General features: G+C 37.0%; 1 protein-coding gene across 11 annotated transcripts in view; it reads left to right on the top strand.

Annotated features, from left to right (window-relative positions):
• NEBL (nebulette) overlaps nt 1-23,564 on the top strand; it is a 343,159-nt gene that overhangs the window by 255,877 nt on the left and 63,718 nt on the right. For 7 of the 11 annotated variants that reach the window (XM_077896873.1, XM_077896875.1, XM_077896874.1 and 4 more), the window contains 6 exons: nt 1,672-1,773; nt 2,743-2,844; nt 13,624-13,737; nt 15,346-15,447; nt 19,438-19,542; nt 21,242-21,349. The exons of 2 other annotated variants lie outside the window; for them this stretch is intronic. In XM_077896873.1, the coding sequence (XP_077752999.1) occupies nt 1,672-1,773; nt 2,743-2,844; nt 13,624-13,737; nt 15,346-15,447; nt 19,438-19,542; nt 21,242-21,349 (633 nt within the window). The remainder of the gene's footprint in view (nt 1-1,671; nt 1,774-2,742; nt 2,845-13,623; nt 13,738-15,345; nt 15,448-19,437; nt 19,543-21,241; nt 21,350-23,564) is intronic. 2 more of the 11 variants (XM_077896870.1, XM_077896872.1) reach the window with 2 other exon arrangements.

Raw genomic sequence — 23,564 nt, forward strand, 5'->3', positions numbered from 1 at the left:
ATATACAAATATTTCACTGAAATAAAATAATATAATGCATAAGAAGCCTATCAGAGTGTTAAAGCATTTTCATTTCTCATACCTGATATTATTTTTGAAAGAAGAAAGTACAATTTTTTTTCACCCTACAAGATTGAAAGGAAAAATAACAAGATACATTGATAGTATCTAGAATACTGACTCATATTGATCAATGGTGAAATTAATTAAAATGTAGATTTGAGCCCCATTTTCTGGGAATGTCCAACTTAGGGTTGGACCTGAGGAATCTGGTGTTTGAATAAGTGCCTTACATGATGCAACTGTAGAATGTTTGCAGACAACATTAGAAATATGCGTTTTGGGGTCCCTGAGTGGCTCAGTTAGTTAAGTGTCTGCTTTTGGCTCGGGTCGTGATCCCAGGGTCCTGGAAATGAGCTCACCGGGCTCCCTGCTCAACAGGGAGTCTGATTCTCCCTCTCCCTCTGCCTGCTGCTCCCGTTGCTTGTGCACTCACTCCCTCTATCAAGTAAATAAATAAAATCTTTTTAAAAAAGAAATATTTGTTTCATACAAATATAAACAATTGTGCATTTTGTCTGGATGTTCAGTTTTATGTTTCTGTGTTCTACCTTTCTATGCCTTGAGAAAATGAAGGTGGGTCTTAAAAATGAGCAGGGCTGCACTCTTTACATTAGATCTTTAATAGAGCTAATGTAATGGACAAGCCAGCCAGTCCCTGATGATATTGTCAAATAGAATTATATCTGGAAAATAGATAATACTCCTTCAGCTCATGACTGACCTCAGGAAGCAGAGAAGTGGACAGATTGGTGAGGTATTGATGATGGGACATTATACCAGTTCTCATCTTGTCTCTCCTTTCGTTTGTCGAGTTAATCTAAATAGCCACCATTGTCTAAAGTATGTTTGGTAAAATTTACATCTATTTTTCTCTTTAAATGGCTGTTTTCCACACTTCAGCTTGATTATATCTCATGTGCATTCAGAGAATGAATATTCCTTAGTGTCTTTGCTTTTATTTCTTTGTGGTTCCAAGTTATTGCGATGATATTTGCAAGGTAATAAAATTATCAGTACACATGACTAGACTTGCTGGTCATGGGCATTCTTTAAGATTTTATTCATTTATTCATGAGAGACACAGAGAGAGAGTCAGAGACATAGGGAGAAGCAGGCTCCCTGCAGGGAGCCCTACGTGGGACTCGATCCCAGGACCCCGGGATCATGACCTGAACCAAAGGCAGATGCTCCCTGCTGGCATCCACAGGGAGTTGGCACTGTGTGATGGGCAAAATAAAGCCCTTGCTCAGGGCATTCTGTATGTGAATATGTACATATACGCTTATATGAGATGATATGCTTTTCAGGGTGGTATATGTAAAATGCCATAAAATTGGTTTTGTGCCAAAGTCTTGGGCTCACATTTTTTAGGTTGTATGAATCCGGGTCATATGCAATAATGCTAGTGAGACTTGGGTATGGTAGAAAAAATAATGTATCTTATATAAATGTTGTGCATAAAAAAGTAAAAATACAATTTATGGTCGGTGGGTTCTCTAAGATGACTATGGCAAGGATAAATGATGTTATGTACATGAAGACTGGTAGTTATATAGAATTACTAATTTTTTCTTTCTCTTTCTTTTGATCACAACTCTCTTTGATCAGATTTCTTATAGGAAAGATGTGCAGGACACCCACATGTATAGTGCGGATCTCAACAGACCAGACATCAAGATGGCAACACAGATCTCCAAGATCATAAGCAATGTAATCTCCCTCTCTTACCTTGAGCAGAAATGATTTCTTATTTTTGCAAGAGACAACACATGGCTTTGGTAGTTTTAAATGGTTAATTTAATTAGTGAAATTAATCAATCTCAATAGCATCTCAAGTGTTTTTTATCTGAATTATCCATTTGGCAATGTAAGTTATTCAACTATATGCAGAAACTGCTCAAAGTTGCCTTGACTCTGGCTAATGCAGACATCCTCTTAGAGAAGTAAGTGCTCTGTTGGCATTAGGTAGCATTTAGGTATCTCAGCCTAGAAGTTAACTTTGTCAGTCATCTGGTTCCATATTATTTCTCACCTTACCCTGTCCCAAAGAACTTCACTTGGCCTTGTTCCCATTATGTTACTGTTAATTGTGCAAATTCTTTTTTGCCACCATTTACTCTTGCGCATTTTCTACAGATTTTGGCTGTTTTCTTACCTTCTCTAGATGTCCTTCTTGATTATTACCATTTTACTTAAACATACCTTGCACCTTGGTTAAAAATAATCACTTAAAAAACAAATCAAGTATTTGGATAACACTGACTATGCTCACCTTAAAAATCAATAACTATTTACAAAATTTAACGGGATGTTAACCAAATGGGATTAGATCAGTTCCTAAGACTAAAGAGCCCATGCAAGCTATCTGATTGCAGAAAGCAGGGTCTCAATTATCCAGAAATTTCTCCTAATTTTTTTTCAGTGTTTTACATAAACACAATGGTGATGACAGGATACATAGACTCAAATTTAATAATTATTTTACTACCAAAAAAGTTGAGTTTATTTAAATAACCACACTAACTCAATTTCTACTTTACCAGTCAGCATTTTAGTATTTGTTGAATGACAAGGAATGTTTTGTGGACTGAGGTCTATTATATTTTATTTTAGCTAATGTTAATGTAATTCTTCATTGGAAAGTGGAAATATTAACATTCTCTTATTTATTCATTTTAGGCAGAATACAAGAAAGGGCAAGGAGTAATGAACAAAGAGCCAGCTGTAATTGGAAGACCAGATTTTGAACATGCTGTGGAAGCTTCTAAACTTTCTAGTCAAGTAAGACTCTAGTGATAATTCCACAATGATTTTATTCAGAGATTTTGTTTCTAGTGGCACAGGAAAATATTTCTTTTTAGATAATATCTTTAACTGTAAGAATACACAAAGATAATGTTTCTGAAACCATTTCAGATAGGATTGCAATAATGACAAATTTCAGTAAGGGATAAAAATAAGTTCAATTTTAAGTATAAAACAAAAGTTTTCTTTTATCCTGGCTCCAATTCTAACCTTTTCTCAATGAGATTAGCATATTGTCACATTTTCTAGGATTTCTAGAATTCAGTAATCATGAGATCGTTTAGATTAGATTAGATCAATAATTAGATTGCTATCGATTTAAACACACACAATTTTTAACTAGGTAATAAAATACCGATTTTCATATGCTTTAATCACGAGATAAGAAAGAGGTGATAGATACAAATGAAGAAAACTTTGAAATCTTATTGAAGAACATCAAACAGGATCTGAAAAGTATAAAGACATGTCATGTTTTTGGCTGAAAATCTCACTAGATAAAAATTGCAAGTCTCCCCAAATTAATATATAGATGTCATGCAATTTCAATTACAAGCCAATAGATTTTTTTTTAAGTATATGGATAAATGATCTTAGAGTTTGAATAGAAAGGAAATGCCTGAGAAGAGCCTTTAAAAGTATGAAAATGAAGACCAGTGAAGGAGAACTTAAGTTATGGGTTACCATAACATAATATAAAACCACTGAAATTAAATCAATATGGGATTAGTACAGTAAGAGATAAAATAATCAGTAGGAGAGAATAGGGAATCCTGAAATAGATTCCAATATGTATAAGAATTTAATATATGATGAAAGTGTTGGTTCAAGTCAGTGGGAAAAAAGTTATATTAGTTCATAAATGGTGCTGACATAACTGTCCATCCATCAGAGTAAAAATAAAATTGGAACTGAATCTTAACCTATATATATAAAATGAATTCCAGATGGATTAGATATGTGAATATAAACAATAAAATAATTTTAAAATCTTAAAAGAAAGCCCAGGAGAGTATATATACCACATAAGGATGACAGAGTTGGTCTTAAAAAGACAAGAGATCCAGAAGCTATAAAAGGATAGTTAGATGTACCTGACTATAGAATTAAACTTTTTCAATGGAAAATAATAATATTAGCCAACTTAATAGTATCAAAAGCAACTTTTATACAGTTACAGTGTTTTTGACTTTGAAAATACGCATTCCTCAATTTTTTGGATTACATTTCAAAATGGAGTGGTATAAATGAGGAAACTATAAAATCAGACTGAAGAGTATGAAATGACATCTGAATCAATGAGAAGACTGTGGTCTAGCTCAGGAGTCTCAATACTCAATATCATAGAAATGCTATTTCTTACAAAAATTAATTTTAAAAATTCCATGCAAAAGGCACCTGGCTGGCTCAGTGAGTAGAGCATGCAACTGTTGATCTTGAGGTCATGAGTTTGAGCCCCATGTTGGAGGGAGTTTACTTAAAAAATAAATAAAATTTAAAATTTTTTCCTAAAAAAAAAGATTCCATGCAATTCCAGCTAGAATCCAAACAGACTTTTTAAACCTTTTGAATCAAATCAAATACTTGAATAAATTAAGTTGGATTGTCTATGGAGAAGGAAGGGTCTGAGAAAGGCTTTTTAAATGTAGAAAGAAGAGCAGTGGTCTTCAAATATTTGGAAAAGCACTTGCAATGCAAATGATCAGAACATTTTAATATCTAGAATATACAAAAGTTTTTTAAGAGTGAAAAGAAAAAGACTAACAGCCCTGTAGAAAAATGAGTAGAGGAGATTAATTAACAGTTATAGAAGAGCAGCGAAATAACACAAACATTTTAAAAGTTGCTCAAATTTATTAGAAGAAAGAGAAAGGCCAGTCAGGCATTTATATCTGTCATGTCCTGTGAGTGTGGAGAAGGACACCAGTGCGGACTGTGTAGTTGAAAGGGTTTGGTGTAACAGGTAGTTGGAGCTAACATGGACTGAGAGAGAGAGAGAAATGTCTGCTCAAGAGAAGACCCCCAAATAAAGTTTGGAGACAGGCAAGACAGTGAAGAAGGGTCTGACAGACACAGAGGCTCCCAGCAAGGAGAGGGGAATCATGAGTACACATGGAAATTTGGGAGGAGTTTCAGTGCTGTAATGATGGTAAATGGGTCAGTGTTGTATTCATTTGGACCACAGGCCATATTTATGGAGCAGAATAGGAATTATGTGTTCTATAAAAGGCAAATATTTATGGAGCAGAATAGGAATTATGTGTTCTATAAAAGGCAAAAAGGTAAAAAAGTGATTTCAAGTGCAATAATAGGGAGCCTTGTACTGTTGAGGAGTCACCAGTACTTGTCACCATTTTAGCTATCGTCTCTCAAGTACCCTCCACTTTCAGGTAGGAAATGAATTGTGGCCGAAAATTTGGAGCAGAGAAGCATCGTGAAGAAAGTGCTATGTAAGGAAGGTTAGCATAGGAGCGCTGTGCAGACCAGGCGTCCTGGAGGCCAGCTAGAATGGTACCATCTTGGTCCACACATGGGGTGCTCACAACCTGGGGCAACATGCTGCTCTTGGGGTAAACGAGAGATGCCCGAATGTCAGTGCACTGACATATTAATTATTTAGTGTCATATTAATTATTTTATGATTTCTAAGGCACTTCCACTTACCGAACAACTTTATGACTCAGGAAGCTGTGGATGCACTAAGAGCCTGGGACATGTTCTCATCCAAGGGCAGAGGTGGCTGGTGGCTCCAGGGGCTCTTCTCATTCCAAATAACACTCGGTAGAGAGGCAGGGCGTCTTAGCACATAGCAACTCTTCTTTAGCCTTTTCTGGGGACAGAGACCTCCCATAGATTTTACATTTAGGAGAAGCAGCAGATTCTAGAAAAGCAGTGTGGTTTGGTTGAGAGGTTAGGAAAATGGGCTCCGGAGCAGGACTGCCTGAGCCAAACTCCTGTTTCTGCCTCTTGCTGGTTGAATGACTTCGGACAGGTCTCCATCTGCAGTTTTCCTCATCTGTAAAATGGAAATGACCACAATAGTTATGTTTTAGGCTTGTTGTTGGTGTTAAAATGTTGCCTGGCCCATAGAAATACAATATAACTTCACAAGAATGATTTAACTGCCAATAGTCAGAATGGCTTCGCTCTGCCTTTTTTATGGGAATTCACACACAAATTGAAGGGGGATTAGTCACACTCACCGAGATTCCAGTCTGAAATTCATTCCTTCATGATCTTATTTGAGAGTTCTTAGAAAATTTTCAGATTTGAGCTTTTATTTTGATATTTCAAATTCATTCACCAGAAATCCTACCATTTGAGCCAACCTCAGTTTCTAGGCAGATTAAAAAAAAAAGAATCCGAATCCTTTAGCAACTGAAGGATCAGATATCTAAGCAGGTTGTAATTTGCAAGTTACAATCTATCTGTCATCTTTATTTTCTCCATGACATTCTTGCTGCTCTCATAATGTGTCAACTCATCAGAAGAAAGGAAACGTGGGCACATGAATATATAGGGCTTCTGGAATGAACTTGATGCATTCCATTTGTATTTTCAGGTGGATGAACTAGAGACAAGGGCAAAAAGTATGGTTTATTATTTTCATTGGCAACTTTGAAGATCGCATACATATTCTCTTGTTCCTAACCTAATGACAGACTGAATAGGGGAACACTCAAAGACAAAGAAATATTGAGAAAGGAAGTGACTGAAGAATGGCAACAACCAGGGGACCCTGGGCGGGGTGAATGCAGGAAGAAGGCAGATCATTCCAGGAGCAATGTGTAAGAGAGGAGGCACAGAGAAGCTGGTGCTCGAGATTTGTAGTGTTAAGACCTGCCTGATGAGGAGCGAAGATCGAGAAAGCAAGGGAGAGATTTCTCCCAATTTACCAGTAAATTTTGCTCTGTGGGATTAATGCCAGAAAAAGTAATGGAAACACAAAACCCTTCCTGCTGACTTGCACCAAGGCTTTGCCTCCCTAGTTGTAAAGTTTCTTTGTTTAAATTTAGAAGGCACAAAAAATTACGGTCATGTAATTAAGAGAAAATCAGTAAAAAAAAGAAATCTTCTGTGCCAAGATCATGAGATTGGTTTATTTACAAGTATCTCAAATGTCAGCAGAGTAACTGTTAAAAAGCCATCATCTTAAAAAATTCTTCTAGGATCAGTTAATTTGTTAATATGTTCGTATATTGTCTTCATTTACTACTGGAAATTTATTGACGTGATGAATGGAATTCTTTTAGTTTTATAACATCAAGGAAAACTTTTGTATTTATAATAACTAGTGTTTGTTCTAAAATTGCATGTGATGTATTGATAAGCATGGGTTTGAAACATAAAAAGTACATTTGAGATTGCTGTTAAGATTTAATTATAAATATTGTTCTCAAATTGAATGGGGATGTTAATTGGTTTGGAGAATCTCCCATTTCCCTTCCTGGCAAGCACTCTCCCAACCAACCTCTTTACACCCAAGTATTGGCTTCAAGGTCATGTCCTTGAGTTGCCAATTTAAATTGTATTTCTCTCTCTCCTTTATTCTCAGTTCTTTTTTTTTTATTGTTCGTAACACAATTTGTATTAGTCATATACTTATATGTATGTGTATACTTATATGTATACTTATATGTATGTTATTTTTAAAGATTTTATTTATTCATTTGAGAGAGAGGCAGAGAGGGAGGGAGTATACCACGGGGAGAGGGGCAGAGGGAGAGGGAGAAGCAGACTCCCTCTTGAGCAGGAAGCTGGACACGGGGCTTGATCCTAGGACCCCGGAATCATGACCTGAGCTGAAGGCTGATGCTTAACTGACTGAGCCACCCAGGTGCCCTTATCTATACATGTATGTTTTAAATATCTCCTTTATTATCACACAGGGGGCTTTATGGAGGCAGGATTGACGTGTTTAATTCATCATTATAGAATGACACAGACTGGACTTCAATAAATACATATCAACCAACTAATCAAATTTCTCTAGATCATTCACAGTTGGTGCCAAGTCAGGAAGATGTTATTTTATTATGCAAATAAGGACAGGGATATGATTTTGTGTAAAATTCAGACTTGAGAATACTGTTGATTTTATGACAAGTTCTACATAGAAATCTGGTTATACTATCTTCCTTGACAGCTTTTAGTTCAATTTCACTTAAGATTGGAGGTATAGGTATGCGGCATTATGTTGTTTACTTTTCATTTTCGCTGATAAGGTATGCTTATTGAATTTTCCTTTTTTTTTTTTTTCCTAACAGTTGTTTTTATGGCTGTGATGGAAAGCTTACATTTGGGGTCTGCTTTTTTTCTGCCTCTGTGAATCCAAGCCATAGATGGTGCTGTGAAACCCAGCACCCCTCGTGGCAAAGCTTTGAACTACTAGGTTTAGAAGTCAGGCTTCAGATCATTGAAACATTGCCTTTTCCAGATTCAGTTATGAGGAATGAATTTAAGTGATATTATTGTAGTTTAACGGTTCCAGTATTTCCTCCAAGTGTGGGCCCCTGAAAGTCTTGCTAAATCTGTTAAAATTCCTTATAAACTTTTAGGAGTATGATACCTTTCCCATTTAAAAAAAAGTTGGTAAACATCAGGACCATTAGATTTGATGATATTTATATGTAAATAAAATCAGTCAGGAGTATAAGTGACTTTTCACTTATTTTCACAGGGATTGACTTAGGTATAAGGGATAACATTTATCTTAAAACCATAGCAAAATTGCCCAACCCAACACCTATTTCTCCCTTTCTCAAATGGTCTTGAGAAACCAGTTGGTCAAGGGAAAGCATTGCCTCTGGAGATGTGAGTGAAGAGATAGACAGTCAGATAGGTGAAGTGTGTGTTGCAAATAGGATAGGATGTTGGGTGTGTATGTGTAGTGAGCGAGTGAACCAGTCAGAAGGTGAGCAAGGACCCGTTTAAACTATTTGGCTATTTTCTCATCTCATTTAAGTGCAAACCTTACATCAAGAGATAAGAAACAGTTGGGTGTCAGTGTCTGCTAAGTGTGTTTTTTGTGTAATGCAGTTATTTAACTTTGTAGTTAATGAGAGAAACTCTAGCATTTTTGTTCCTTGGGCATCTTTGAATCTGATCACAAGGAGTACTCAAGCTTAGGGAGAGATAAATTGAACAATACTTTGGTTCTTACTACATTTATTACAAGGATCGGAGGAACAGATATATTTTAAACAACTAATTTCATACTACAGAAATAACCTGGAAAAACTAGATAGAATTTAAAAATTCAAGCTTTAGGATGTATAGCCCAATGCCTACTAGTGGTAGAAATCTTCAAAAATAAAAGTTCTCCAGAAAGCAGCCGTGTGCAGGTTAGATGAGGGAGTCTGAGGGAGGTGATTTGGTATTGAGACACTTTGTAATACATTTCTATATTTGAATCATGAATTAAGGGTGTGTGTGTTGGGGGGAAGGGATGTGAATGGATTTTAAACCTCCCTGCAGACACAACCATGATTTTGCCTGAAGTACAATCACAAATTTGGGGATGATTTGCATTAGTCTGTGCTTGGTTAGTAATGTCATCAGAGTACTTTATTATCATTTGTTATATTTCTAAAATATCAGACTTCTATTTAATACTTTCAGAAGAATATTGCATTGAGATGGTGTTTAGTTCTGAGGAGCTCATTTTACGTACCCAATTACTCCTCAGAATTGTGATTTATGCCCTTAGTCCACCCTCATTAGGACCTAAACTGTGACCAGTGCTCGTGACACGTGAGGCCGACCAAATTCCAACGCATATTTCAAAAGAATGTGAATTTGAGGTTTTTATTATTCTTCTGCAAAACATAAATCCTGTGATCTCCAGGATTCAGCAATGCCTACTTGATAATTTCTGATTAAATCACTTACATGTGATTTTGCTATCCTCAGGAAGAGGTAAAACCAGTGCCCAGTAGAGAGTTAATACACACAATGCCTCAGGAAATACTAGCTGAATAGATCGAATGCTAATAATTTTTGAAAGTAGAGTCATGTGCTTAGATGATCCTTCAAAACTGGTATTTTCCCATCTTAGAATGATCTTGAGGTGGTTATGAAAACTTAAAAACAATCATTATAAGTAAAATATGCTGAAGGAATGAAAAAAATACAAAGTTCTCATCAAAATCAATCACAAGGCTATACGAAGATCTGAAAGATCTGAAGACCCCATGGAAATTACTTGGTCCTGCGTTTCAGTGAAAGAATCCTTTCTCAACATTGTCCATCCATGTGTTTGTTCAAACGAAACTGTTACTGAAGCAGATATTGCACTGTGTCTGGGGTTAGGTTTTCAAGGGTGAACAGGACAGATACGTCCCTGCCTTCTGTGAGCTTATAGCCTAATGGAGGAAGACGCATGGCACAGACCATTTTGCAGATAATTATAGCCAGGCATGATCTGTGTGGCTGGGCAAATGTGGGGTGTCTCAAAGATATATCAGCAGTACATGCTCTACTTTGGGAAGTGAGAGAGGGCTTTCAGAAAAAAGTTCCTAATATTAATAGGAATAATTTCTGCATATCCTACAGGTATTAGCTGAAATGTAACTTCTTTTCATTATAACCAACAGAAATCTCGTTGGCTGAAACTTAGGCCCATCTTTACTAACTTTCCCTTCTGCAGTAGAACAAATGCCGTTTTTAAATTTTTTCAGATATTTGAACACAGTTACCAGCTAATTCCTCAGTCTCTTCAGTAGAGCACTTTTGAGCCCAGAAACTGACAGTTTCTTGAGTGAATGAATGAATGAGTAAAAGTCCAGCAGGAACTGTAAAGTACAATACAGGTTCAATATAATATTTTTAAATCTATCATTTTTCATTTTATTTTACATTCTTTTTCTTCCTAATGGGATATTGTTCCAATCAATTTAACAGTGACTCTGTGGTGTGTGTGTGTGTGTGTGTGTGTGTGTGTATGGACTTGGAGAATTGGAGAAGTATTAGAGTTCCAATACCTGTCTCAGGGCTTGATACATTTTTTAAATCCTAAAAGAGTGTTTTTGCCTATCATTTTCACCATTAATTTATGTATTGCTTTTTTTAAAAAAAAGATTTTATTTATTTATTCATGAGAGACACAGAGACATAGGCAGAGGGACTCAATCCCAGGACTCTGGGATCATGACCTGAGCCAAAGACAGATGCTCAACCACTGAGCCACCCAGCTGCCCCTATGCATTTCTTTAATAAACATATAGTAAGTGCCAAATCCAATAAAAAAGGCAGTGGGATAAAACGTGAGTAAAAATCTGTTCCTTGCTCACTGCCTAATGGGAGGATAACAGATAACTAAAATATGTCCCAAATTAGAAAATAGTCTAATCTAGTATTTCCAAGGAAAACTCATCTTTAATAACAGTGTAGTATTGCTATAAATTTTTGTCTTAAAACATCAATTGAAAAAATTCAGGATTCTGCTTGTATTGAACTATTTAAATCTAATCAAAATCCAGCTATGCAATGCTGGCTTGCGTTGTTTTTCTCCAGTTATTTGTATTCTCCAACCTCAGGCACCATGGACATCTAATTATCTGTTAGCTAAGTGACAAAAACAGGTTATACCATCCCTAGCATAGAGAAGCCATCCTATTCTGCATGCCAGCATGGTTATGCTAGGGGCAGAGGCCACGGGGAGGGCAGGAAGCTCAGAAATTAACCTGACACATTCTTACCTGCTGTGAAACCTGGCATGTGTTCTTCCCAAGTGAAGGTATATTTCTGAAAAGCAAAAAGCAATCCACATTGCGATGACTCCTTTTTCATCTACTCATTACATGGAGCCTGTGTTGAGTTCCTACCATGAGGTAGGAATGCATCATGATGTGCATTGATTATTGCTTTTCAGAAATACACCTTCCCTTGGGAAGAACACATGCCAGGTTTCATAGCAGGTGAGGATGTGTCGGGTCAATTTCCACATTTCAACCCCTCCATGTGGTGTGCGGACAGTAGGACAGGCTCTCTGTTCTCAGAGAGGATATAATCTATTTTTTTGCCACTTAGCTAATACGTAACTAAGAGGCTTATGGTGGCTGGGGTTGGAGAATTTGAATAGCTGAAGGAAGACGTGACGTAAGCCAAGATTGCATGGCTGGATCAGTTGATGGGTTAAATAGCTACCAGCCGAGAATGTTCAGGGCACCGAGGCCATCAGTCAGAATGTTTAACTCAGTAAGTGGAGAGTGTTAGTGAATGTAGCAGAGTCAGGAGTGCCATTCAAGTGGAAGTCAGTTAAGAGAGTCTTCTCTCATTGTCAAGTAAATATCTTTTAGGCACTAAAAACCCAGAGAGACAAAAGCACAGGTTAAAATATGGTGAAGACTGCCCTAACAGATGGCTGTAGAAAGTGCAAAGAGAGTGGAATTGTGCATTTAGGGGAGGACCAGGCAAGGAAAGCCAGCTAGTGTGGAAAGTAGTGAATGAAATCTAAATGTATTCCATTGGTGATATTGTCCCTGATTTCAAGACATAGAATATGTTTTTATAAAAATCAGAATTTTTTCTTGTTTTATAGTGTCCTTACTAATTAGAAGTGAGATTTTGCTTGGATTTGTAAGGCAATAGGAGTATCAGAAAGCTATGATTAGCAATTAGAGCCACAGCAGAAAATATTTCCTATAAACCATATTGGAATCTTTCCCAAATGTATTCCTACCAAGATTTTCACTACCTCCCATAGGTATCAGCCGTGCCTCATCACCCAATAAACATTCTATTAAAATAGATAATGTGAGCCATTCCCAAAATGCTTCTTACTGAAAATTACTTCGAGGCTGGGCTTTAAGATGTATGAATAAAGGTGTCTTATCAGAATGTTGTAAGAACACAAAATATTGTAAGAATTGTAATATTGTAAAAATATTATAAGAGAATAAGACAATTTTGCTTTTGGGATCTGTGCATCCTCTCTTGGATACAGGCATCAAAGGGGGTATGAGATTCAAGTAACTGGCTTTTGGTTTTCGTTTTTGGTAAAGAACTTTTATCTATATTTCCGATACCTATCACAACCCACATTCACATATATTTCTCTATGGATAGAGAAATATATGGTTCTGTAGGATAAGCGGATAATCCTTTCTTGGGTTGCCCTAAGACTACTTTAAAAAGGAGAAAAAATAATTCAGAATGCATATTACAGATAGTTTGCTGCTGAATACCACTGTGCAGCTAAAGCAGAGGAATAAAAATTGACATTAAATAGACACAGGACATTTCAGAAAATGTAATCCCTAAAAAATGAATTTTTGAACAAGTGGGAAATGATGAGAAAAAGCCTAGTCCAAACCGTGGCCTGTATTTGGAATAATTCCCTCAGGAAAACTCATGTTCAAATTCTGGGGCTCAGGGTTCATTTTTTAAATGCGGTAGACTTTCTTTCACTTGTGGTCTCAATTTCTAATTGATCATAGATTACAAGAGTGCAGGAATGGAAACTGACATTTAAAAATCCTGAGATTTTAGTGTATAATTCTTGTTAATAGGATTTGAGCTCATGCCTAATTGCATTTATGATCAATGTTCACGTAGAGGTTGTTTTTTCATAAAAAAAAAATGTTTATGCCTAATTAAGCTTTACAAGGGGAAAAATACCAGGGATTTAAACTTTGCTACTATTCGTTTTTAAGGTAGCTTTTATCTGATCTAATTAAAAATCAAATGTGCCATTCTGAAAGCTTAAAGATAAATGTCCTACTTAATTTATCCTGTTTCTTTCTTTTATGGCAGATTAAATACAAAGAAAAATTTGATAATGAAATGAAGGATAAGAAACATCATTATAATCCTCTTGAAAGTGCTTCTTTTAGGCAAAGCCAGCTTGCCACTGCCCTGGTGAGCGATGTAAGTTACTTTGTGCCTCATGACTTGTGATTCATAGAAAATTATTATAGATATCTTTTGATTCTTTTCTTTTTAGAATTGAGTGTATTGTAATTACTTACACTTAATCAAGATTATGGAGTTTCCAAGTAATTTTGGTTGAAAACACCGAAGCATATTTTCCTGAAACCTTTTTGAGAAAAATGTGTTATTGTAAGTTACTGTTAATGATTACTGATTGCTAATTAGTTAATAAGTAGGAATAGTATTGCTAATAAAACTATTATGCTTGATCAAGAGTAGAAATAGATTACAGAGTTTTGCAGAAAAAGTAGTGTGTAGTATCCTAAATTAGTGGTTATGACAATAGTTAACACATGTAATTATGCCCAGGAAATTGAGCTTCTGTAAAGTACAACCTGGTACATGGTAGTTTATAACAAAGAGACTTTCAGAAATTGCATTTGTAACAGCTTACAGCTTCTTTCCTCTCCGTTATGTAAATGCTGTAAAATACTCCTTCACAGATTTGGTTTCGCGGTATGATTTAAAAAAGAACCAAGTTTCGGTTTGCAAGAAAAGATGCCTTAAATTTTTATTAGAATTAGGCATTAGTGTAAAAACAGAAACATGGAAAACAAAGGACCACTTTGCTATAGTTGAAGCGTGTGTGGAGTGCCTCTGTAAGTATTAAGATGAAGGAAGAATTGTTAAACTGTTGTTTTGTTAGATCACTTAAACCTTTCAACTCCTGTGGGACTCTGCATATCCTACTTTCACTGTTTAGTAGGTATTGTTATTTGTTCTCCTTACTCACTGTGTGTTTGTTACGGACAATTAAAATGGGTCTTTTAGGATCACTGGGAATATCAGAATGGTTTCCTTATTTGTTTTCATCTTGCAAGCGTGTGAAAATGTAGAGCAAATAGAGTTGGAATATACTTAAAGGAACCTAGAGCATAGTGTTGGAAGCACAAGGTTTAGAATCAGATTGCTTGGATTTGATTCCTGTTCTGCCTCTTCATACTGTACCTTAACTTCCTGTACCTCGGTTTATTCAGCTGTAAAATGGAGCTCCTTGAAGTACCTTCCACTAGGGCTGTTGAGACCGAATACTTATCATGTGTAAAGTAATTAGAGAAGTGTTTGGCACACATTAAATGTTCAAATATTTTTGATTAATATTTTAGTATTATGATTACTAATACTCTGTTTTCAAAACAGTTGGTAAAAAAAAAAGAAAAAAGGCAATAGGATGAAAAACAGCAAGAGCTATGAAATTGCTTCAAAGCATAATTAAAATACGGTAGTAACTTCTAAAGAATAAAGTTGCTGTTCTTTTTGTTTTGAAAACAGAATGTCTATTAAAATTACTCCACTCTATGAACATCACCCTTTTAAAATATGTAAACAGTAAAAACAATTATCAAAATGTTTTCAAGTCCCCCAGGAACTTTTTTACTCATTCAATAGTGAATGAGCACCATCTAGTGGCTTCTTGTTGAAATTTACCTGTTAATTTCCCACTAAATGGTACTTGATGATGTGTTGGAGACAATGAAGGCGATAACGCGAAAGCATAATATTTTCTTCTCCTAGATGGTATTTTGTTCCATGTTATTTTCATAGGTGAAGTACAAGAAAGACATTCAAAACATGCACGATCCAGTCTCAGATCTCCCCAACTTGTATTTAGACCATGCTTTGAAAACCAGCAAAATGCTCAGCGGAGTAAGTTTGTTGGACGGCCACCAAAGAGGCCCTGTGTCTCCACGGAGCCAGCATTTGCCTGCGGAGCTCATGACCACACCTGCTTCCTTAGGCGGGCCAGGCGCCTCCTCCAGAATAACTAACTCATTGGAAAGTAGTGGCCTGCTTGCTGAAATCCCACCGGAGCTGTCGCTTTACAAAGGGGGTTCTTTGCTAGCTTGTCATTTCAAGGTGCATGTGCAAGTGTGCTTTTCTGGCTTCTTCCCTTTTCTTCTTCCCAATTAGATTGAAGTTTCTGAAAAGTCAGGCTTAAATCAGGGATCTTTCATTTTATGGAGGCTGGAGTAGAGTATCTGGTATTAGGCCTCAGTAGCATACAAAATCGTCTTAGTCTCATTTATATTTTCTCTGAAAAGAAACCCTACGTTACGTTGACGCTCTACCTTTAGACTTGTGAAGGTCTCCACGTTTTCCTCAAAGCAATTAGGAGGAGAGAGTGGTTTTTTCGTGTCCTGAGGAAAATATTTGTGCACACTGCCAAGTGAAACTCACCTCTCAGGTGCTGCTTCAGACACTTCATGCATGTGGACCCTGACTTCACTGGTTATCCTAACTGATGGCCCTGGCTCATTGCCTACATCTCAGAGGCCCATGGTGACGATGAACTGTAATTTGACCTCAAGTTGTTTCTGTGCCTATTTTAATAATTACTCACATGCTCACTCCCTCGCTCAAAATATCCAGATGTATTGAGTATCTCCTTTGGGCCAGGTAAAATCAGATGGAAGATTATGTTGGGCAAGGAATGTGAAAATAATTGTCTTCAGGAGATGCGCTCACAGTCCTGGATTACAAAAACAAAAAAATCTGTAGTCCAGACCTGGTTCCCAAACTACTTAGAATAATGAGATACAGCCTCAATTCAGGTTCGAAAATGTCTGTGTTTGGCTTTGATGTGTTGAAACTTCTGCTCATTATTTTGTAATCTTCCTTTCTCCAGCATCACCAATGTCATCCTTTTTGAAATGGATTACGGGTGTAAATAATTCATACTCAGAGATTTCAAAATTAATTGACTTTTGTCACTGGGCTGTGGGAGGAAAAGCAGCATGTCATTCTTCCTGTCTGTTGGGCAGGCAAAGAAGCATAGAGGACTATCAGGTGCAGAATTAGACTCTAGTCCAGGATACTTTGTCACCCTTCCTGCCATTTCAATGCTCATCCCTCCACCTCTGCCCACATTCCTCCACTCCTTGGTGGCTCTTTCAGATTCACATTTTGCTCTATGACTCATAGGGATGTTTCTAAAAGTCAGTACATTTCTATTCTCAGAGCCTGCTGCTTTCTTCATGTTCTTTGCCACCCCATCTTGATCATTGAGTGGCGTTTGCCCTTGACAATTCTCCATCCATACTTGAGTTAAATTTCCTGAGGACATGAGGATTTGTGTGCAAATAGGACAATAAAAATATCATGGTGGCAATTTGAAAGCTTGGTAGCTGGAAGAGTACATGCCACTCCCAGGCAATATTCCTCTTCAAGAATATTGTCCTCTCTTTTATAATAATGGTGAAAAAATCATAGTTTAATATAAATTGTTTCTATCACTGCTTCAGCAGAGAAACTCAGCACAGTCATATATAACGTTTATTGTATATACCATTTTTAAAGCTTAAATCTTGGTTCAGGTAGTGCTTTTGCCTAGATTATAGATTTTTTTTTCCTCCATAGAAAAATTGTGACTGAATAATTACTTCATGAGAGAGAAGGTTTAAGACTCAGCATGTTACGCTGAGGTATCTATTTATTAAAGTTGTATGATAATACATTGGCTAAAATTTATTGTACATTACAATTGCTCTCTTTTAAATTTTAATGTGTGGAGAATTGGAATTTTGCTGATTTATAAAGGGAAGTTAATTTTAGCAAAAGATTGAATAAGAAAGTGCTTAACAAACAGACATTCTGCCAAAATTAGTTGTCAGTTTGTTATAGATGGCTCTTTTTTTAAAGACCTTTAAATGTCTTTGGTATAAATCATCATTTTTCTTTAACACATAGTATGTAGAGTAAAATTAGTCCTTATGAGTTTAAACAGCTGTACTAATTAAAGTTTTGAAAGACCATTTACCCCTGGAAAATAGAGCTCTAGTAGTTTTCAATTTCTTTTATACCTTTGCATAAATGAAAAATATGTATTGCATGTTACTCTGTGTCATTCCCACTAGGAGGCAACAGAGACTATTACATAAGTAACAGCAGGTCTTGAAAATTCTTTTGCAGATCTTTCTTCAAACAGATTTTTTTAAAATAGAAGTTTCTGAAATTCTTTGTCCCCCAAAAAGATCATTAGGGACAGTATCTATTGATCTTTCCCTAGCCTATATCCATTATTACAGAAATACTATCCGAAGCTCTGCTGGATTTTAACTTGATTTGGAATATATTCTAGAGTGTTACATTCAATTCATTATTTTATTTATATATCATATACAAACTTTTAAGCAAATTATAAAGTGTCTAAGTATACTGTTATCCTTTGAGATTATTATTATCATTTTTTAATTAGCAGAGGAGCCAACATTTAGAGCTTGTTCTCTTCAGTCAAGATGTACTATGGGATCATTTTCATGAGCTTCCTGGGGTCTTTTACTCCCTCAGCTTATTCTTTTTTTTTTTTTTTAAGATTTTTATTTATTTATTCATGAGAGATGCAGAGAGAGAGAGAGAGAGAGAGAGAGGCAGAGACACAGACAGAGGGAGAAGCAGGCTCTATGCAGGGAGGCCGATGTGGGACTTGATCCCAGGACTCCAGGATCACACCCTGGGCTGAAGGCTGCGCTAAACCGCTGAGACATCCATCGGGGCTGCCCTCCCTCAGTTTATTCTGGCTAGAGTTTTGGGGGACACACATCTTAGTGCTCTGATTGTCTAGAGTGCCTCTGGGGACTGTCACTGTGTCCCCATGGAATGACCGTTCTTGTGTGCATCCTTCCATGCTTCCCACACCTGGCTCTGTGCCTCTTCTTGGTTCACTCTCAGATCCCTGGAGCATCTGCTGAGCCCTGAATGTCGGCTCTCCTCTGGACAGCTCTTTCCCACTCCCTTTCAAATGTGACTTACCTCTCCCTGCATCCTACACAACATTGTCATTTTCCCTGAAATCCTCATTGCTGAACGAGCAACCAGTGGTAGCTGAAGTCTCTATAGCCTTGAGTCTTTGAGAGTTACCATTTATCTCTAGAGGTCTTTTCCAAAGAGGGTGAAATAACTAAGTGTCTGATCTCCAGTGAGAGAAATCATGAAGCAATTTCTGTTCATCGCAGCCTGTTGTATTTGGTGTCTCACGGTTGCCAGATTTGGCATCTCTTCCAAATCTGCCGTTTTGTCTGTGTCTCTAAATAGTAGTCTTCATTCAATTTCTTCACCTTAAAAATTCAACCGATTATCCCCAGACTCCTCTGTTTCTCTTCCAGGCTCCTCCTACCCTCTCTTTTTAGGAAAATGAGTTGAATTATTTCTCACTCTCTTATTTTTCTTATGACCCTTCAGTCTTCCTTGTGCACAACTTCTTTCCCTTCCTGCCTCTAGCTTTCCTTTGCTCTGTTCTTTCTTCTCTTCTTTCCTTCTCTTTTTGTAGATGCTATCAAAACATTTCTGTTCTAGAAGAAGGGCGGGACAAATTGCCTTTCTTTTGTCCACCTTGCTTGTTCACATGAGCCCTATCACTGGCTTTTCCGTTGCTACTCCCCAGTGTCTTTTTAGGCTGTGTTGACAGCTGATGGTCTCCTGCTTCTCTAGGATGTCTCACGTTGACTACTGAGAGCTGCCTGTCTGTCCTGCATTGCTGGTTTTCCTCAGTGTCAGAAACCTACAAGAGCAGCCCACTGACGTGGGACTTGGTAGCTTTGCAGTTCTTATTGGCTTGTATTTTTCAGTTTGCATCCCTAAGTATTGGTTGTTCTAATCGATCTCTTTTGTTCTGAATTATGTTCATGTTCTCTATTTTAGCGAGAATATAGAAAGCTTTTTGAGGAAAACAAAGGAATGTATCATTTTGACGCGGATGCTGCCGAACATTTGCACCATAAAGGCAATGCCAGGCTCCAGAGTCAGGTCTGTGCCCTCTCTGTCTGGACCTTTTAACCACCAACTACCATGCACCTACAGCAAAAAGGTGCAGCTGCTGAGCAGAATGTACATCCTGTGAATGTGAATGTTGCTTTGGAAAATCTCAAACACTACTCTGTCTATTTTACTGGGGTTGGAAAGCTGGAAGCATGTTTTGGTGTAAAAGCATTTCATAAAATAAGTTACTTCACACAGTTTTAAACTTAAGATATATCAATTGATTAAACGATGAGCGAATCTCATGATGATTTCGGTTTTTATAGTGTACTAATTTGTCATCTTGAGCTGCAAAATTAATTTTTCAGGTGCAAAGTTTATTCAAATTTCTCAGATCAATTAGAAAAGTTATTAAAAATTATCTTACATTAATGTTTCTTTCAACTATTAAACTCTATATATTCCCTGAAACAAATATAAAAAAAATCTTGCCTGCATACTTTAAAGGTGGTATCTATAATTTTTTTTTTTATTCTGAGTTCCAGTAATTGCAAAAGATGTCATTCCAGCATCTATTAAGATACAATTTTACATCACTCTATGAAGGGTACCCTGTGGAACATAAATTTCTTAATGATTTGATACCCACCTTCATTAAAAATAAACCAATTGGCTCTCCATTAAGGTTTGGAAATGTACATTTTTTTCCTCATTGTATTTTTTTAAATATAATTTTCCCCAAAGTTTTATCATAGCATAGTATGTTACCACACTTCACTTTCATTGATCACTCTGTCATACTTCTCTGAAATAAAAATAGGCCTACAAATAGGAGTTTAAAAACCTGTTACATTTCCTGTTTACCACAAAGTTCTAAGTATTGAAAAACTGCTTTGGGATTTAATCATCATTAAAACTGCTATTATTATATAATTTAAGAAGCAACTTCATAAAAATTACTTATATCTAAGAATTTTTGTGAAAATACATTTCTGAACATAATGAGTCATGATGAAAACTTTTCTGTGAATTTAATTTAAAAAGGTATATTGCTAAGAAAAAGCCAATCGCTCTGACAGCTTACATATAATTCTAGTTTCTGTGATTAGGAGATAGAAAGTATTGATCATTTTATAAACTAAATTAAGATGGAGATTTGTTGTAATTGAAATAAATGATTCATGATACGATATTATTGAATAATGCAGGCTGAAACTGAAAGCAATCCCATAAAAGCTCTGTGTGAGTGTGCTGCTCAGTGTCTGTGGGAGAGGTCAACAGTCCCAGCGAACACGGTCTTCCCTTTGGCCAAAAGACAGAGAATCACACCTATGTTTTCCTCCTTGCCCATGATTTACTGGAAGACATTCGAAGCCATCACAGGGATCTCTTTCTTTCTCTTTCTCTGTCTCTATGTATATATGTGTATACTATGAGCATATACATATTAAACCCTGATAGATGAGCTATATCTATATATCCCAGCTATTTAAATACCTCATCCAAGTCCTAGAACTACATGATTTAGTAATTCTAAGTTATTTTTATCCCTTAAATATTTTTATATATTACCTCTCTACTTTCTTTGTATGTCATTTACCACAGGGAGCCCAGTGACCAACTCAAATGGCCAGAATAATATGATTTTATAAACTAGGATTAATTTTGGACATATTTATTTTACTTTGCTCTATATGTATAAGGGCTTGTGAGCTTTACATGCTTTTTATCCCTTTTTTCAATGAAGGTTAAATATAAAGAAGAGTATGAGAAAAATAAGGGGAAATCCATGCTTGAATTTGTTGAGACTCCCTCCTATCAAGCTTCCAAGGAGGCTCAGAAGATGCAGAGTGAGGTGAGTCCCTCTGATTTGTATTCAACTTTTTTTTTTCAAGTTTATTTTTTAAGTAATCTCTGCACTCAACTGGGGCTCAAACTCATGAACTTGCTCTCAAACTCAAACACTTGCTCTCCCAACTGAGGCAGCCAGGTATCCCTGCCCATGATCAACTATTTAATGCATATTTGATGTTTTGCCATTTGAAAGGAACTAGCAAAGTAATTTAGAATGTTGAGTGGGGGGGGGGAGGGGATCCCTGGGTGGCTCAACAGTTTGGCGCCTGCCTTTGCCTCAGGGTGTGATCCTGGAGACCCGGGATCCAGCCCCACATTGGGCTCCCTGCATGGAGCCTGCTTCTCTCTCTGCCTGTGTCTCTGCCTCTCTCTCTGTGTCTGTCAAGAATAAATAAATAAAATCTTTAAAAAAAAAAAAAGAATGTTGAGTGGGTCTGGAGGAATGCACACTGCTCAAGAAGACCAGGGAATCTGTATTCTAGATCTGGCATCTTGTCTGGGTCATTGGAATTCTGTGGCTCTTAGTTTTTCTCATTTGGCAAATACAGTATCAGGCCAGGTGAGCTCATTACTGCCCTTTCACATTCCATGATGATAAGGTTGACACTTTCAGGTTGAATCCATGTAAAACTATGATGAGTAGGAAAAAAATGAAAAGAAAATGAAGAGCTGGTTGCTTTATTTACCTTTTATTTTTCAGTGATTATAGAACTAATATCTATTAAATACTCTGTGCTAAGCACTATGCTAAAAGCTTTATATATGTCAAATCATTTAATCCCCTCAAGGTACTGATGCTAGGCGGGTATATCCCTTGATGGATAGTCATCTACTGAAATTAGTTATCTTACCTGAAATTACATATCCAGTAAATGCCAATGTTTTAGGACCCGGTCAGGTCATGAGTGATTCTCTTTTCTCTGTTAGTTTATGTAGTTGATCTGCTCCCACCCCAACAGTGACATGGAAGTTTTAAAATATCAAGAGAAGAGAGCAGTTAAGAATTTTTTGTACATATGCACTTTGTGTTCTACTTAAAATGATACTGAATCACATCAAGATATTCCCCAAATGGTTTTGCTCTGTCCTACTGAGATTTCTTCTGTTCTTTTTTTTTTTACCTACATTTTTTGGGACCAGACACCAGACACAGGTTTTCCCTGCAGCCAACATCCAGATTCTGTGTGTACACCAAGTTACTACTTCAAAGGAACAGAAATAGCCGATAGCGGTATCAGCCCAGTATAGCCCCACTGCTCTGGGTGGGGGTGGAGTGGGGGTCCACTTGAGGTGTCCTCTGTGGGTACGATCTTTTCTGTTCTCCAATAACAACACCAAAACAAGGAGAAATGATAACTTCTGGACAATAAAACTCTCATAGGAATTTTGAAAACAATGTATATACTATTTGTTGCTATTTGTGCTGCTATGTTATATAATTCAACTTCTCAGGGAAAGGGCACTCAGACATTACTATGGCTTGTTGAATTGTCCAAGTTGTTTAATTCCTTCTTCAAGCAAGAAAGGAGAAGATCATTACTTGTATTTTTCAAATCTCATAGCTTCTTAAGCCAATAGAGAGGAATTTGATCAAGACTAGTCAGGTGAATACTTTGAGTAAATTAGCTGTTTGTTTTATTTTTATTTATTTATTTTCTTTAGCTGTTTGTTTTAACTGAATTGGCAGAGCAGGTAAATTTGGTCTTGGTTCAGAAGCCCTACAACAACTCACATTTAATGGGATAACTCTTACTGGACTATCTTTGTGTTAGTTTGTTTGGGCTTCTATTAACCAAGTATCCCAGACTAGGTGGCTCAAACAGCAGAAATTTATTTCTTACAGTTCTGAAGGCTGGAAGTCCGAGATCAGGGTGCCAGCAGGTCAGGGTTCTTGTGAGACCCTCTTCTGGGTGGCAGCTTTCTGCCTTCTTGCTGTGTCCTCCTGTGGCAGAGAGCAGAGAGGGGAAGTAAGCTCTCTTGTGACTTGTATGAGGGTGCTAACCCCATCATGAGGGCCCCACTGTCTTGGTCTTGTCCATCCTAATCACTTTCCAAAGGCCCCACCTCCAAATGCGTCCATCATATTGAGGGGGTTTTGCACATATAAATTTTAGGATGATCCAGACATCCAGTCTTGTCAAGTGCTGCGCCGTTACCAGCTGGGGAGCTGGAAGGCAACCTCTGGGTGGAGCCTCCAGAGCCCATGGTATATGTGG

This window comes from Canis aureus, chromosome 5 (genome assembly GCF_053574225.1).
Source record: "Canis aureus isolate CA01 chromosome 5, VMU_Caureus_v.1.0, whole genome shotgun sequence".
NCBI classification, from domain to species: Eukaryota; Metazoa; Chordata; class Mammalia; order Carnivora; family Canidae; genus Canis; species Canis aureus.